Source organism: Pygocentrus nattereri, chromosome 13 (genome assembly GCF_015220715.1).
Source record: "Pygocentrus nattereri isolate fPygNat1 chromosome 13, fPygNat1.pri, whole genome shotgun sequence".
Taxonomy (NCBI): Eukaryota; Metazoa; Chordata; class Actinopteri; order Characiformes; family Serrasalmidae; genus Pygocentrus; species Pygocentrus nattereri.
In genome coordinates, this window is record NC_051223.1 from 7,516,176 (window position 1) to 7,534,192 (window position 18,017).

The 18,017-nt window shown below is 38.8% G+C and overlaps 1 protein-coding gene across 2 annotated transcripts in view; it reads left to right on the forward strand.

Moving 5' to 3' along the window:
• Positions 1 to 18,017, forward strand: part of raraa (retinoic acid receptor, alpha a) — a 172,185-nt gene that overhangs the window by 73,538 nt on the left and 80,630 nt on the right. For both annotated transcript variants that reach the window (XM_037544264.1, XM_037544262.1), the window contains exon 3: positions 14,702 to 15,184. In XM_037544264.1, the coding sequence (XP_037400161.1) occupies positions 15,037 to 15,184 (148 nt within the window). In that variant the 5' untranslated portion in view covers positions 14,702 to 15,036. The remainder of the gene's footprint in view (positions 1 to 14,701; positions 15,185 to 18,017) is intronic.

Genomic DNA, 18,017 nt, shown 5'->3' on the forward strand with positions numbered 1-18,017 from the left:
TAAACCTTTACTCCCACCTCTTTGGAGTTTAAACGAGTCGGATTTTCCTCAGTAAAGGGCTTGGAAGGCCAAGACTCACATGCATATTCTGTCTCACTTCGTTTCTCACATTCCCCCACCCCCCCTTCCTTCCTTTCCTCTTAAACTCGCTCACTCACACACACACCCTGTGGAAAGTGTTAACAGGACTCTCCGGTGTTGGACCCCTTCCTGTCTTCTGGCAGCGACTTGCTCCATGTTTTCTGATGCCATTGAACACACACACACACACACACACACACACACATATACTACAGGGGTCCAAGAATCTCAGAATGGGATCAGTGCTTGGTTTTCTGAATTAAACTTCAGCTTTAAACTGCAGACCTCAAACCTGTTTGCCTGTATTAACCCTGTGGAAGCGAGGGTCCTGCTGGCTGTCCATCCTGAGAATCTGGTCATCTTCTTAAGCTCTTCTTGTGTCAACTCCTTGAATCTCCAGCCAGAGCCGTTGCAGTGCGTGCATGTACATACTGGCCATAGGAAAAGGGTATCATTGTGTAGATTCACAGTTTTCTCTGTGCCTCCATGTTTCCTATAACTGTGTAAAATATGCTTTAGGCCTCCTTTTTTGTTGGGTTCACTCTTTTTCTGAGTGACCGTGCAAGTTGATTCAGAGACCCTAAAACAGGTCTACAGGAAACGATTTAGTGCATCATGAAATCTTAAACGTCACAATGGTTTGATTCGGTTATGATTCCTAAGGAAATGATTCAATGCATCATGAAATCTCAGTTTTTTACAAAGAGTTGTTATAAATTATGATTCTTTGCAAAATGATTCGGTGCATCATGAAATCTCAAAGTTCACAAAGATTTGATTCAATTAGTCTCTCCAGTTTCACAAAAAATTTAATTCAGTTAGGATTCTTTACAAAATGATTCAGTGCATCATAAATTTCTCAAATTTTACAAAGAATTGATTCTGATTCTGATTCTTTGTAAAATGATTCAGTGCATCATGAAATCTCAAAGTCGACAAAAATATGATTCAGTTGCGATTCTTCACCAAACAATTTAGTGCGTTGTGAAATCTCAGGTTTCACAATCATTTGATTCAGTTGTGATTCTTTCGGAGACGATTCGGTTCATCTTGAAATTTGAAACTTCGCAAAGATTTTCTTTGGTTACAAATTTTTAGGAAGTGATTCAGTGCATCAGTTTTCACAACCACTTGATTCAGTGTTGATGTACACTGCTGGACTGTCCTCTTCAGCTCAACTCAGCTCACAGGCTATCGATGAGGCTTAGGTCAGCAGACTAGATGACCACTGACTGCTTTTATTAAACAACAGCATAATAAAATGTAAAATCTACCAAAGCTCAATAAAGAATTCATCATCAGTAAGAGTTCTTCTGCTCTGGTTGCTGAGCTTAACACGATTCTGTGGTCAGTGAACCATTGTTGTGTGGATTTGGATGTTTGCTTTGGATGACCGTCCTGCTGAAGATCCAGTCAGTGACCCAGTCTGGATTTTGATCTGTGAGATTGTGAGCTACGTGGAGCACGTAGCTGGACTTGTTCTTTGACCTTCGATCTGTCTTAGTCTTTTGTTCTACGCGTGTGTGCTCACCTGTGTGTTTGTGTGCTGTTGCTCATGTTCATGATCTCCTCTTTCACTCACTCAGCCAAAGGTCACTGAGATGTAAACAAAGTCATTCAGAGAGGTTTGGTGTGAAATGGACTCAGATTTCTTTACAGTGGTGGTGAATGGAACCAGACGTCACCGTGACTATAGCACAAATATAAACATTTGAGGGCATTACAGCAAACTGATTTGCCTTATACATTCAATGTCCTTGAATAGAAATAATGTCCATAAGAGTGTTATAAATAGAAAATATGTCCATAATAAGAATTCATAATAGAAATAATGGCCATAACAACGTTATGAATAGAAAATATGTCCATAACAGCGTTATGAATAGAAATAATGTCCATAACAGTGTCATGAATAGAAAATATGTCCGTAATAGTGTTATAAATAGAACATATGTCCCTAACAGCGTTATGAATGGAAATAATGTCTATAACAGTGTTATAAATAGAAAATATGTCCATAATAAGAATTCTTAATAGAAATAATGTCCATAACAACGTTATGAATAGAAAATATGTCCATAACAGCGTTATGAATAGAAATAATGTCCATAACAGTGTCATGAATAGAAAATATGTCGATAAAAATGTTATAAATAGAAAATAAGTCCATAACAGTGTTATGAATAGAAATAATGTCCATAAGAGTGTTATAAATAGAAAATATGTCCAAAATAAGAATTCATAATAGAAATAATGTCCATAACAACGTTATGAATAGAAAATATGTCCATAACAGCGTTATGAATAGAAATAATGTCCATAACAACGTTATGAATAGAAAATATGTCCATAATAGTGTTATAAATAGAAAATAAGTCCATAACAGCGTTATGAATAGAAATAATGTCCATAACAGCGTTATGAATAGAAATAATGTCCATAACAGTGTCATGAATAGAAAATATGTCGATAATAATGTTATAAATAGAAAATAAGTCCATAACAGCGTTATTTACATTTACATTACATTTAGCAGACACTCTTATCCAGAGCGACTTACAAGAAGTGCTTTGTCTATCTAGAGGAAGTATCTTTGCTAGTTACCAATAGCTTAGAGAAAAAGACCGTACACAGTGCAATACAATAAAATATAATATCTAAGTGCAGCACAATATATTGCAAACAATACTTAATTCAGTGCTCATTTAAGTGCTGTGTGAAGAGATGAGTCTTCAGTCTGAAGACAGCAGGAGACTCTGCTGTTCGGACAGCCAGTGGGAGTTCATTCCACCACCTGGCCGCCAGTACAGAGAACATTCTCGACGCTTGTCTTCCACGCCCCTTGAAGGATGGCGGGTCAAGCCGAGCTGTACTCGAAGCTCAAAGGGCTCGTGGTACAGTTTGAGATTTCACCATTGCCATCAAGTCGGTAGGGGCTGGTCCATTTTTGGCTTTGTAGGCCAGCATTAGGGTTTTAAATCTGATGCGGCAGCTACAGGAAGCCAGTGAAGGGAGCGCAGCAGTGGGGTGACGTGGCTGAACTTGGGCAGATTGAAGACGAGCCGTGCTGCCGCATGTTATGAATAGAAATAATGTCCATAACAGTGTTATGAATAGAAATAATGTCTATAACAGGGCTATGAATAGAAATAATGTCCATAACAGTGTTATAAATAGAAATAATGTCTATAAAAGCATTATGAAAATAAATAATGTCCATAAAAGTTTGAATAGAAATAATGTCCATAACAGAGTTTGAATAGAAATAATGTCTATAACAGCGTTATAAATAGAAATAATGTCTATAACAGTGTTATGAATAGAAATATTGTCCATAACAGTTTTCTAAATAGAAATATTGTCCATAAGTGTTATGAATATGAATAATGTCCATAACTGAGTTGTGAATATAAATAATGTCAATAACATCATTATGAATATGAATAATGTCCATAACAGCGTTATCAAAATAAATAATGTCCATTAAAGAGTTTGAATAGAAATAATGTCCATAACAGAGTTTCAATAGAAATAATGTCCATAACAGTGTTATAAATAGAAATAATGTCTATAACAGTTTTCTAAATAGAAATATTGTCTGTAACAGCGTTATGAATATGAATAATGTCCATAACAGCATTATGAATATGAATAATGTCCATAACAGGATTATGAATAATGTCCATAACAGCGTTATGAATATGAATAATGTCCACAACAGCATTATGAATATGAATAATGTCCACAACAGCATTATGAATATGAATAATGTCCATAACTGTGTTGTGAATATGAATAATGTCCATAACAGTGTTATGAATATGAATAATGTCCATAACTGAGTTGTGAATATGAATAATGTCCATAACAGTGTTATGAATATGAATAATGTCCCTAACAGCATTATGAATATGAATAATGTCCATAACAGCATTATGAATATGAATAATGTCCATAACAGCATTATGAATAAGCTCAGAGCTGTTCAGGGGTTTGTGATGATTTAGGTGTCCAGTTAGCACAGCGCTAACTAAAGGGGTGTGTGCTTCCATTAGTTACATTAGCTTTGTAGCTCCAGTGCAAAACTATAGAAGCAAACTTCAAGCCCCAAACATGACTTGGCTGATCAGCTATGTTTGTGATACTGAGGGGAAACTGTCATTTAGATTTTTGGCTGAACGACCAACTTTGGGCAGAAAGATCAAGCAGGAGAGGGAAATCCCGAAACACAGCAGCTGTAGTGTAACACACACACACACACACACACACACACACACACACACACACACACACACACACACACAGGGGTAATCAGCATCCTGTAATTGAATCGAGTCTGGAGGCAGAGTGTTTACAGCATGTCCGCTGCGTATCGGTAAACAGGGAGCTAAAGTGAGCTTTATAGAAAACGTGTGACATTTATCCTGACTGCCTGGGAGAGAGACATTTATACTGACCGCTTTAGAGAGAGAGAGAAAGAGAGAGAGAGAGAGAGAGAGAGAGAGAGAGAGAGAGAGAGAGAGAGAGACACAGCTCTGTATTTATTTGTATGTACTTGCACTCACTTTATTAGAAACCCCTCTGTTGTAACAGTTAGAGATTGTAGCTCATCTCATGCAGAGTTTGGGTTATCGATCTTCTGGCCCTTCAGCAGTGGTCAGTTTCTGACCACAGAGCTGCTCTAGGCTGGATACTTTTTAATGTCAACCTGAGTGTAGTGTAAGTTTGGAAATTTGTAACTATTTAAATTTGGACATGGACTTGTGTGTAGCGTAACCATGGAAATGAGTGTAATGTAACCATGGAAAGAGTGTAGTGTAACCATGGAAATGAGTGTAGCGTAACCATGGAAAGAGTGTAGCGTAACCATGGAAAGGAGTGTAGTGTAACCGTGGAAATGAGTGTAGTGTAACCGTGGAAAGGAGTGTAGTGTAGCCATGGAAATAGCGTAGAGTAACCATGGTAGTGAGTGTAGTGTAACTGTGGAAAGGAGTGTAGTATAACCATGGAAATGTGTATAGTGTATCCATGGAAATGAGTGTAGTGTTACATGGACTTGTGTGTAGCGTAACCATGGAAATGGGTGTAATGTAACCATGGAAAGAGTGTAGCGCAACCATGGAAAGAGTGTAGCGTAACCATGGAAAGAGTGTAGCGTAACCATGGAAAGAGTGTAGCGTGACCATGGAAATGAGTGTAGCGTAACCATGGAAATGAGTGTAGCGTAACCATGGAAAGAGTGTAGCGTAACCGTGGAAAGGAGTGTAGTGTAGCCATGGAAATAGCGTAGTGTAACCATGGTAGTGAGTGTAGTGTAACCATGGAAATGTGTATAGTGTATCCATAGAAATTAGTGTAGTGTTACATGGCTTGTGTGTAGCGTAACCATGGAAATGGGTCTAGCGCAACCATGGAAAGAGTGTAGTGTAACCATGGAAATGGGTATAGCATGAAAATGAATGGAACTTAATCACAGAAATTAGTGAGGCGTAACCATTAAAAATGTGACTGTGGAAATGAGTGTAGTGTAGTTATTGAAATCACTCTGTCTATGTTCTAATTGTATTTTGATCATCTGAATTATGTGAGCCTGGCTGTATGAGTGCAGCTGCACTGTTTACAGCTTTACCTACAGGCTCTAGGTAAGTTTGGAAGTGGATGGGGCAGAAACTGGGTTTTGAGTAGTGTCCACTCTGTCCCGCATGCTACGTCCCTGCAGTGACGTGATTCGATTGAAGAGAGTGACACGCTGATGTCTGAAGCTGGTCTTTGGAAGACGGTGCGTGGAGAGTGCGTGCGTGTGTGTGTGTGTGTGTGTAGGATTGGTGCTGAAATGTGTTTTTCATTAGAAAAGGGGCCTCTGCTCATGAGTGTGACGAGCTTTGGAAACCCCTCCACAAGGCCCTTCTTGGACGTCTGTATATGTCACAGGTCAGTACACCCCCCCAACCACCCACCCCCCCCACCCCCCAAGTTAAAAACATCATCTTTATTACTTCCAGAAAGGGAGACAGCGCACATCTACCTGTGTGTGTGTGTGTGTGTGTGTGTGTGTGTGTCTGTCTGTGTGTGTGTGTGTGTGTGTGTGTGTGTGTGTGTGTGTGTGTGTGTGTGTGAGAGAGAGAGAGGAGTTAATGAAGGGCCAATGTAATATGGAACTGAACTACAATCACTTTTTAGAAAGGAAATAATTTTGTGTCGCAAGTAAACTAGGGACTGATTATGTGCGGATATGTAAACTGTGGGCTAATGTCAATATCCCAGACCTTGTATATACACATCTGCCAATGCTGATACATAAACATTTATAAAATATAGAATTTAGCACTAAATCTACCTGGGTTAGCTTTATTCTGCTCTTCCGAAAACATCATCAAACATTGGTTTGAAATATCCGTCAGATCTAAGCATCTGTCGAGTCATGATATATATTGTTTTCTTTATTTTAAGCAAAGATCTGCTAAAACAGATTTGATTCCAATGTTCTGCATCCCTAATTGTAAACACTGTTGGATGAAAACAGCAAATTTCTATTTATTGTTTTTGTGATGTCACAAAGTCCAATGCATTTACATATACCTGCCAATTCAGCCTACAGCAGTTTAGCCGCAACAGCCATTTACATTGAAGTTATGTATAATGAGTGTAGAGTAACCATGGATATGAGTGTAGTGTGTCCATGGAAATTAGAGTAACATAACCATAGAAATGAGTGTAGTTTATAGTACTGAGGAGTGTAGAGTAACCATGGAAATGAGTGTAGTGTATCCATAGAAATGGGTGTAGTGTATCCATGGAAATGAGTGTAATGTAACCATGGAAATTAGTGTAGTGTATAGTCCTGAGGAGTGTAGAGTAACCATGGAAATGACTGTAATGTATCCATGGAAATGAGTATAGTGTATCCATGATAATTACAGTAGCATAACCATGGAAATAGGTGTATAATAACTGTGGAAATGAGTGTAGTGTAACCATGGAAATGGGTGTAATGTATCCATGGAAATGAGGGTAGTGTAGTCATGAAAATGAGCATAGGGTAAGCATGGAAATTAGTGTAATGGAGCCATAGAAATTAATGTAGTGTATCCATGGAAATTAGTGTATTGTTGCCATGGAAATGAGTGTTGTGTAGCCATGGAAATTAGTGTATGGTATCCATGAAAATTAGTGTAGTGTATCGTAGCTATGGAAATTAGTGTATTGTATCCATGGAAATTAGTGTAGCATAACCGTAGAATATCATAACCACCCGATTCATTGTTTTTGTGACAAAATCCAGAAAATAAAAAAAACTATGAAACTTATAGTTGCCTATTGAGCCTACAGCAGTTTAGCCACACCATGCATTTACACTGAAGGTATAAGCAGAGTTTTACCCCACACTGCTTTTTGATTGTGGCACAATACAACACAGCGCAGCCAATCACAACAGAGGTCATTTACATACACTAATCTTAAAGGCCAGTTTAATTCTAAGGGATGAGGAGAGGTTGGAATCCGTTATGCAGAGATGAACTATGGCTGTTTATTTTACATAAAGCCGCACAAATAACATAAGTGGACCTCAGAAAAATGAACATGAGGAATGTAGTGTTATTGATCTTCAATTAACACTAATAATGAATCAACATACTAGTTTCGGTCTTGAACTAGGGACACCCGCCGTGTTACTAAACTTAATAACAGGTTCCGCCCCCAAATCCGGGAGAAACTACTGTCTACTCAGAGAGCTGGGCCGTGTACAGTCATGTGCAAATGTTTGGGCTTGTTAAGTGAAAATAAGTGAACACAACTTCAACAGACAACACACTTCTGTATATTGTAATACGTAATACACAGTCACAGCTAAACAGCTGAATTTAACTTGGCCGGTGGGGGGGGGGGGGGGGGGGGGGGTTGGTAGATAAGCAGAGCGTAAATGTGGCCTGTGCAAAAATTATGGCACATTTGCTGTTTTATTGTTGACGGTTATTAGATTTTTTTCTCTAATAAACAGCAATTCTGCAATAAAATTTGGATGTGGTCATTTACTTAATCAACAGATGATGACATTTGAGCGGAGGTATTTAAACTTTTACATAAGACTATGCAGGTACGTCCACAATCGATCATTTTTTAAGGGCAAAAGATAAAGAAATGAAGAGAGTTGGTGGGGGGAGTGCATGTGTGTGTGCGCCTATCTATCCTATCGTTTTTCTTCTTCTTTCTGGTCCACTCCCTCCTTCAGCTCACTGATTTCTTCATATTTCATATTAAGCAATCTTTTCCTCTCGGCCAGCTGTGTCAATAACAGGCCTGTCCCTGTGCACACACACACACACACACACGCACACACACACACACACACATATTGGTGTGTATTTGTGAGTTGTTTCTGTGTGGTTCTGGAGGAGTGTAGCTAAATGCTAATGCTAATGCTCCACTTCACCCAACTTTAACCTTAACTTTGGCCTCTTTTCCTTTTTCTAATAAAAGCTGCGTGTTGTAGGGATAAAAGTAGCCAAATGTCCCCGTAATGATGAAATTCGGTCCTGCAGCTCGCCAGGCACATACAATCATACACACACCCAGGGAAGGTCATCTGAGGTTCGTGACACGTGACCCTTTTAGCCTGTTGTTTCTAAACAGCAAAATTTTCAGTGTTGGAAGTTGCTGTGAGTGGGAGAAAAAAATATATATATAAGATATAATATATATAAGATAATATATATAATATGTTATATATAATTGTCATATCTTGTAATTTGTTTCATAGCACCATTGATAACATTGCAAATCTTATAACAGTACAAATCACAGGTAAAACAACAGTAAAATAACAGTAAAATCCTATCATGGCTCAAATATCAGCATAATATTGTATTGTGGGGGCTCTAATGATTCCAGCCCCACAAGCACTGTAACAGTTTAATCCAGCACTTTTGGAATTGTAATCCAACACTGTAACAGTTTTAATCCAGCACTGTAACAGTTTTAATCCAGCACTGTTAGAATTATAATTCAACACTGTAACAGTTTTATTCCAGCACAGTTTTAATACTGCACTGTAACAGTTTTAATCCAACACTGTTAGAATTGTAATTCTACACTGTAACAGTTTTATTCCAGCACTATAAGAGTTTTAATCCAGCACAGTTAGAATTGTAATTTAACACTAACAGTTTTAATCCAGCACTATAAGTGTTTTAATCCAACACTGTTAAATTGTAATTCAACACTGTAACAGTTTTATTCTAGCACTGTAACAGTTTTAATCCAGCACTATAAGAGTTTTAATCCAATACTGTTAGAATTGTAATTCAACACTGCAAGAGTTTTAATCCAGCACTATAAGATTCTTAATCCAACACTGTTAGAATTGTAATTCAACACTGCAAGAGTTTTAATCCAGCACTATAAGATTCTTAATCCAACACTGTTAGAATTGTAATTCAATACTGCAAGAGTTTTAATCCAGCACTATAAGATTCTTAATCCAACACTGTTAGAATTGTAATTCAACACTGCAAGAGTTTTAATCCAGCACTATAAGATTCTTAATCCAACACTGTTAGAATTGTAATTCAATACTGCAAGAGTTTTAATCCAGCACTATAAGATTCTTAATCCAACACTGTTAGAATTGTAATTCAATACTGCAAGAGTTTTAATCCAGCACTATAAGAGTTTTAATCCAATGCTGTTAGAATTGTAATTCAACACTGTAAGGGGGAGCGAGGAGGCGGACGCACACGCTGAGATAAGCGAGATTTATTAAGTGCAAATCCAGGGTCGTGGTCAAAACAGTCCAGGTTCATATAGCCGATGCGGACAGATCGGGGGACAGACATGACAAAAACCAGAATAACCAGTAAACAGAGACATCAATCAAAGACCAATACAATGATACAAAGACTGGCAAACACAAGGGGCAAACACAGGGCTTAAGTACATGGAACAATGAGGGACAGGTGAATACAATCAGGGGCGGAGTAACCAAACAGGGGGCAGGACTGAAACCAAAACAAATGAGCACATGGGGCTCATGGGAGGGGCATGGGAGGGGCCAACCATGACACACTGCAAGAGTTTTAATCCAGCACTATAAGATTCTTAATCCAACATTGTTAAAATTGTAATTCAACGCTGTAAGAGTTTTAATCCAACACTGTAAAAGTTTTAAGCCACCACTGTGAGAGTTGTAATTCAACACTGCAAGAGTTTTAATCCAACACTGTTAGAATTGTAATTCAACTCTGTAGCAGTTTTAATCCAGCACTATTAAGAGTTTTGATCCAACACTGTTAGAATTGTAATTCAACTCTGTAGCAGTTTTAATCCAGCACTATTAAGAGTTTTAATCCAACACTGTTAGAATTGTAATTCAACTCTGTAGCAGTTTTAATCCAACACTATTAAGAGTTTTGATCCAACACTGTTAGAATTGCAGTCCAACTCTGTAAGAGTTTTGATCCAACACTGTTAGAATTGTAATTCAACTCTGTAGCAGTTTTAATCCAGCACTATTAAGAGTTTTAATCCAACACTGTTAGAATTGTAATTCAACTCTGTAGCAGTTTTAATCCAGCACTATTAAGAGTTTTAATCCAACACTGTTAGAATTGTAATTCAACTCTGTAGCAGTTTTAATCCAGCACTATTAAGAGTTTTGATCCAACACTGTTAGAATTGTAATTCAACTCTGTAGCAGTTTTAATCCAGCACTATTAAGAGTTTTAATCCAACACTGTTAGAATTGTAATTCAACTCTGTAGCAGTTTTAATCCAGCACTATTAAGAGTTTTAATCCAACACTGTTAGAATTGTAATTCAACTCTGTAGCAGTTTTAATCCAGCACTATTAAGAGTTTTGATCCAACACTGTTAGAATTGTAATTCAACTCTGTAGCAGTTTTAATCCAGCACTATTAAGAGTTTTAATCCAACACTGTTAGAATTGTAATTCAACTCTGTAGCAGTTTTAATCCAGCACTATTAAGAGTTTTGATCCAACACTGTTAGAATTGTAATTCAACTCTGTAGCAGTTTTAATCCAGCACTATTAAGAGTTTTAATCCAACACTGTTAGAATTTCAGTCCAACTCTGTAGCAGTTTTAATCCAGCACTATTAAGAGTTTTGATCCAACACTGTTAGAATTGTAATTCAACTCTGTAGCAGTTTTAATCCAGCACTATTAAGAGTTTTAATCCAACACTGTTAGAATTTCAGTCCAACTCTGTAAGAGTTTTAATCCAACGCTGTAAAAGTTTTAAGACAACACTGTGAGCATTGTAATTCAACACTGTAATAGTAGGAAATCTATTTAATTTATCATTTCATATAGGTATTTATATATATATATAACACACACACCACACACACACCACACGCACACCACACGCACGCACATGTGCACACATATCACATGCTTGTGTGTTTCCGCAGGTGCATGCTCACTGGCATTTAGAATAATTACAGACTGACCTTTCTGATAGAGGCACAAATGTCACAGGGGGCTTCTCTTCTGACAGGAGTCCTGTGTGCGTGTGTGTGTGTGGGTGTGTGTGGGTGTGTGGGTGAGTGTGTGAGTGAGTGGTGTAAGATGCTGACAAAGATTCAGGGCGCTCAGTGTTCTTACAGTTACCCAATGGTTGTTAAACAGGCGTGTTACTGACCCCGACCTCTTAACCTTAGTTCTGCAATTCAGTTCAATTGACATATTCAGGCCCACAAATCAGTTCTTTCATAGCTATTGTTGCTAAGTTGGACAGAAATCCCATTCAGCCTACTGAGAAACTGCAGCACACAACTCGGAATTTCTCAGCTCAGAGAGCCTTTTTCATCTTTTTTGTGCATAATTATGTCATATGACTGACTTTTATCTACAGCCAGCGCCACAATTCAGCTGTCATTTATTTGTAGCATATAAACAGTAGCCATATTTCCATGCAGCCTAATAATCCGTTAATAATCCAACTAATAGCTCAATCGGAATAGAATAAGTCCATGTAAACACCTCAGTCAGAACAGTCTAGTTCAATTAAGGCCATTTGGAATACAGTTTCTATCCGATTGAACGAGGTGAGTAATTCTGTAAATAATCAGTTAAATAGAAGAATAATATCCGTGTAAACGTCTGTATCCGATTACATTCCCTATCGAAAATTTTAAGTCCGTTCTGCATGTGCGTCGCGTCATAGTGAAAGTTTATACCGTTCAACACGGCGGAGCAGAAACTGGTCTGCAGAGGAGACGAAGTTTATGCTCTGATCTTTAAAAGACGGCGGTGGGACGGACGTCCAGCTTGTGTGTCTCAGAACACGACGTCTTCCTCTCAGCCTTGTTTAATAAGGACGTGTGAAGGACGTTTTCTTGAGTCTGACGTCATTTTAAAGAGATTAAAAACACAAGCACTGCTCACTGCTGCTCATCTCACTCTGACTGGACCTCACGTGATGCTGGTTGTCATGGTAACATCTACACTAAGTGGTTCTCTATGCATTTTGGATCAGATTACTTTCCATTTGCATGTAAACAGAGATTTTCATCAGATTGTTGAGTAGAGTGAGAACAAACACTATACATGGAATGTGTTCAAGCAGATCAGCAGAAATCTATCATAAGTGGATGTCAAGGGAAAAAGAAAAAAACACCCGTGCATGAAGACGTCCCTGTCATTGCGACACCCTTTAGCCAAGCCGGGTGTGTCTGCGTGTGGTCATGCTTGAGTAAGGCTGCTGTTGCTCCATCTGTACTGAGATGCCGGACGGGTCAGCGGGCCATCGCTGCGGAGATCAGGGGTATTTCGGAGAGTTTGGTCGGTGGGATGGTGGTGTACTTGGTGGTTTGTCTATCTATCTGTCTGTCTGTCTGTCTACCTATGTATCTATCTATCTATCTATCTCCCTATCTATTTATCTATCTGTCTATATATCTGTCTATCTGTCTCTCTGCCTGTCTATCTATTATCTGTCTATCTATCTCTTTGTCTGTCTTTCTATCTCTTTATCTGTCTGTCTGTCTGTCTGTCTATCTAACCGACTGTGTATGAAGTTCAGTGTTGTTTTTATTAGCTGTGTTGTGCTGCTGTTCTATATAACAGTGCTGTATGTTGGACCAGTGGACTGTATTGACATTACAGTGTGATACGCATTCTTTATGGTCACTGGTTGATGAGCAAAGCTTTTTCTATGGTTAGAAAGGGTGAGAGAGCGAAAAGGAGAGAGAGAGAGAGAGAGAGAGAGAGAGAGAGAGAGCAAGAAAGAGTAAGAGAGAGCAAGAAAAAGTGAGAGGGCGAGAAAGAGTGAGAGAGGGTGAAAAAGAGCGAGACAGAGCAAGAAAGAGCGAGAGAGCGAGAAAGGTTGAGAGTCAGACAGTGAGAGAAAGTGAAAGAGAGAGTGACAAAGAGTGAGAGAGAGTCGGACAAAGTGAGAGAGAGAGAGAACATAAAGAAGAGTAAACAGTCCTCAGACAGGCCGCATTACTGTTTTTAATGGAGTTTTATTGGGGGCCCGGTGGGAGCTCCGTAATTAATGGCTGAAGAAGCTGAAGAAGCTTCCCTTTCTTGTTTTTTTACTTTTATATCTCCTCTTTTTATCCTCCAGCCATGGCGACGGGAGCGTGTGTGATGTTCTGAGGCACTAATTAGGATGAAGAGGATGTTTTTGTAGCGTTTCGTTGCAGTGGTAGCTGTTCATTAAGGCCAAACCGAGGCGCTTTTCACCCAAACCGATTACATCCACAGCGGCCTTGACACCAACACCACAGCACTGTGTTTTGGTCTGATTCACATAATCGGAACGAACCGTAACTGAAGGAGAATTCCACCCATTTTTCAAATTCTCCACATGGTCCGGTCATTGAGATGTGAGCCAAGTCTGTCAGAGTGGTTTGGGGTCACCATGACGACAACACAAATATAGCCATTTTATTTACTATCTAGAACCACCAGGGAACCTACACCAGTCTTCTGGAATTATATGGAATGTTGTTGATGGTAAAACAGTAAATCTGAAAAAATACGTTTTCTTTGGGGATCTATCTATCTATCTATCTATCTATCTATCTATCTATCTATCTATCTATCTATCTATCTATCTATCTGTATGTCTGTCTGTCTGTCTGTCTGTCTAGCTATCTGTCTATATTTATCTATATCATTCTCAGTCTGTCTTTCATTCTCTTGAAGTTTCCCTCTGTATCAATAAATTCATCTCTCTCTCTCTCTCTCTCTCTTTGTCTTAGTCGTTTCTCAGTGTCTCTCTTTACCAGTCTCCAATTCTTTGTCTCTATTTCTATCTTTCTCTCTTCATTTTTCCTTCCTTAATTCCTTTCTTTCTTTCTTTTTCTCATCTTACTTTCTTTCTTCTTTCCTTCCTTTCTTTCTTCCTTTCTTCTTTTACTTCTTCCTTTCTTTGTTTCTTACTTTCTTTCTCTCTATGTATATATCTCTATCTCATTCTCAGTCTCTCTCCTTTTCTTTTTCTCTCTCTTTCTCCTCTTCATTCTCTTTCTATCTTTTCTCTCTGTATCTCTCTCAAATTCAGATTCAGAATCATGTAGCTTTACTGGTATGAACTGGTATTAACAGCTCTCTGTCTCTCTCTCTCTCTCTCTCTCTCTCTCTCTCTCTGTAGGGCCACTGTTTTTGAGGCAAAGTGGTTGCAGAGTGCATGACCACTGAGGTCAGTCTTTGGAGCTGGATCTTCTAGAAGCTCTTTGTTGACCCCACCTGTTCAGGTTCTACTCGGACTGTGGACGTTGGACGGGATTTCTCCGTTTTTATTCTGCTCCTCCTTTCTGTTGGATGCTTTAAGGAGACTGACCGTTCCACTGACCCTCCTATACCTGAGGCCCCTCCCACACTGTTTTCCGATGGGGGCCGGAGCCCCTTGAAATCCTCCTCCCCTGGCTGTCTTGGTGTGTTTGAGTTACTGTGGTGACCGGTCCAGCAGTGACCGGTCCAGTGGACATGTCCGGTAAGGGTAACCCAAGCCCTCACCTGAACAGCTTTCCTGTCCCACACTTCTCCTACTTCTTTCCTCATGTGCTGGGCAGCCTGTCGCCCCCCGCATTGCCCACCCTGCCCATCAGCGGATACAGCACGCCCTCTCCAGCCAGTGAGTACTCTAGAGTTTCATTTTAAAGCACAGCATTAGAGCCTGACCAGTGTGAATAAAGGCTGTATCACGGTAAACCAGCATTAACTGGATTTTTAAAAGGCCAATATCCTGCTTAATTTTTGAGAATTCATTTTTTCCCCCAAGGCCCATTTATGACATTTCTGTGGTTTTATGCACCAAAACTAATAATTCTTTTTTTTTTTTTTTGCATGACCGTTTTTCAGCCTCTCTTTATTGCTTAAAATGAAATAGACTGTGTTACTGTGCTTTTAAGACTAGTATATCTAAATGTTCTGATTGGTTGTCTCGTATTGTGCCCCGTTCAAAAAGCAGACTCTGAGTGGGCGGAGCTAAACTGCTGTTTGTGTTTTGTACTTTTTTTTAATTTTTTTTTTTAGTTTCCTTATATGGATTGTATGAACTGGAAAGTGGATGATATAAACAGTGTTTACATACTACACCAAAATTTTATTTTGTTATACTTTTATTCTAAAAACAAGCTGAGAAATGATGATGTAGGGGAAAGTGAGGCGCAAACGAACACACTTTATTTTTTGCTACATAATTTAAAAAGCATGATTCATGTTTTTGAATTCAAGCAAACTTCACATCTGTGCTGTAATTGAAAACATGAACCTCCTGCTCCTAATGTCTACGAACAGTTCAGCCAAAAGTGGAGCGCGAATGTGGAGCTTCTGTCATAGGTGGAGTTAAAACTGTAAGTCGAGTTAAATGTAAAACAATTAAACAGTGGTGGACGAAGTACACAAACCATGTAGTTCAGTTAAAATAGAGACACCCAAGGTAAAATATTACTCCAGTAAAAGTAGAAGTTCCTCCCTTCTTGAGTAAAAGTACTAAAGTATTTGGCTTCAAATGTACTTAAGTAACAACAGTAAAAGTACTAAAAGAGTAATTCTGGCTCTGATCTGGTCCTGTTATCATTTTTATAACCAGACTGGCTTCATGAACTCATTTCAGGTGAAAGTCCTCCAGCGTCTCTCTTGGTAAACCAGTCTTTTAATAGAACGTCATTAATTAGTGACGCTGACGTCTATTAAAATGATCATAAGCACAAAACACTGAAGGTAACAGTTTCCATCAGGGAGAACCGAGTGGCTCTGAAATCACTTTTTACACACAAGCAAAGTTTCAGTTTAAGATTTATTGACAACTTAGTTCCAAGTTTAAGTTGAATAAAAACTGGCTTTAAACTCAGGATCACAAATGAGCTCCTTTACTATGTTGATCTGTAGGCCTCTGTTCATAAACATAAACCAGCCCAAACTCATTTACTATAAAATGAAATGGTGTTTGTAGAAATTCAGTAAAAAGCCGCGTCAGTCTCGACTGCATATGTGGACATATTTCTATATTGAGCTCTATTTACACAAAGTTAGGTTAGTTCATCATTTATGTTGAACAGACTCTCCCAAACCTTTACGCTGCTGCGCTGACGTTGAACCGCGTGCTGCACTGGGTCGGTATGACCAACAGGTCAAAACCAGCTCTAAATAAAGTGACTGCAGTGCCCTGATTAGTGCTCTTGCTTTGCGCTTCTTTCATTTTGACATGTTACGTTTTTATACGACAGATAAAGGAACGACAGATTTCTCAAAATGTAGGAGGAAAAAGGAAGATATTTGACTTTGAAATGTAGTGGAGTGAAAGTCAAAAGTTGCCCAAAATGAAAAAAGTTCAGTACAGATGCACAAAAAAACTACTTGAGTACAGAAACTAATTACATTTACTTACTTACTGTCCACCACTGCAGTTAATTCAGTTGAATTCTATGTTGTTTGAAACTGCTTTCAAACCAAAAGAGATTACAGTTTACAAATTACAGTGGCTTTTATTTACACGACATATGTACTACGTTTTTGATGAATATGTACATAAAACCATAAAAAATATAATATAAATATAATATAAATATAAAAAATGAATATGAGGGGGAAATGAACTTCTCATTGTTTACTTTGGGGACAAATGTTGCCCTACATGGCAACATTTATGTGGTGGTCAGTGAATTTTTTTTGGGATGTCTCATCAGTTTACACAAGGCCTGTACTGCACATCGAAGGCAGCATGCAAGTTGGACGTCACCGGACGTTTTCATTCAGTCTCAACAAAACAATAGCAAGATTACACACAGATTAACGAGAGCACAGGTTGACATAAACTCAACAACCGTTGCATGAAGCATAATAAATCTGAACATAAAAAACTCAAACTGTCAAGCATCCTGGCTAAAACGTACTGCCACGGAGGGACAATGCTTCTTTTTCATTTATATCTAACCTTTGATGACAGTTCGTCTGCTTGGTGGAAGTATTAGGTCTCGCTTTTGCAAGTGAGCCACCTCCATTGAATATCTGGAGCTTCAAATTCAAAGCACATGCACAGGAGCATGAAAGCTTGACTGAGGTCATGTTGGATAGTTGCTAGGAGAGACGTGGAGAGCGTCGGGATTATGATCGGCTATAACAGAATGATAAATTTGTTCTTTTACTTCTTCAGTGCTGTTAGTAAAGTTTCCACCATGAATCAGAACAGCTGTTTAGATTTTCTCATAATTGCTCGTGGGGGCCCTCTAGTGGCTTGGGCACCTAACCAGGCCTGGTTACATATTGCCCTGTGTCAGGTTGTGGTCTCCCCTGCTATGTAAAACACCAGGCAGCTGCCAGGACGTCCATATATAAAAAATAAGCAACAAAAATCAGCCCGTTTTAAATGGGTGATGTCGTATTTGCATATGACCACCCACTCAGCCTACAGCTGTTTAGCCCCGCCCATTCCTGCTGAAGCGATGCGGAGTGTTGTTCCTGCA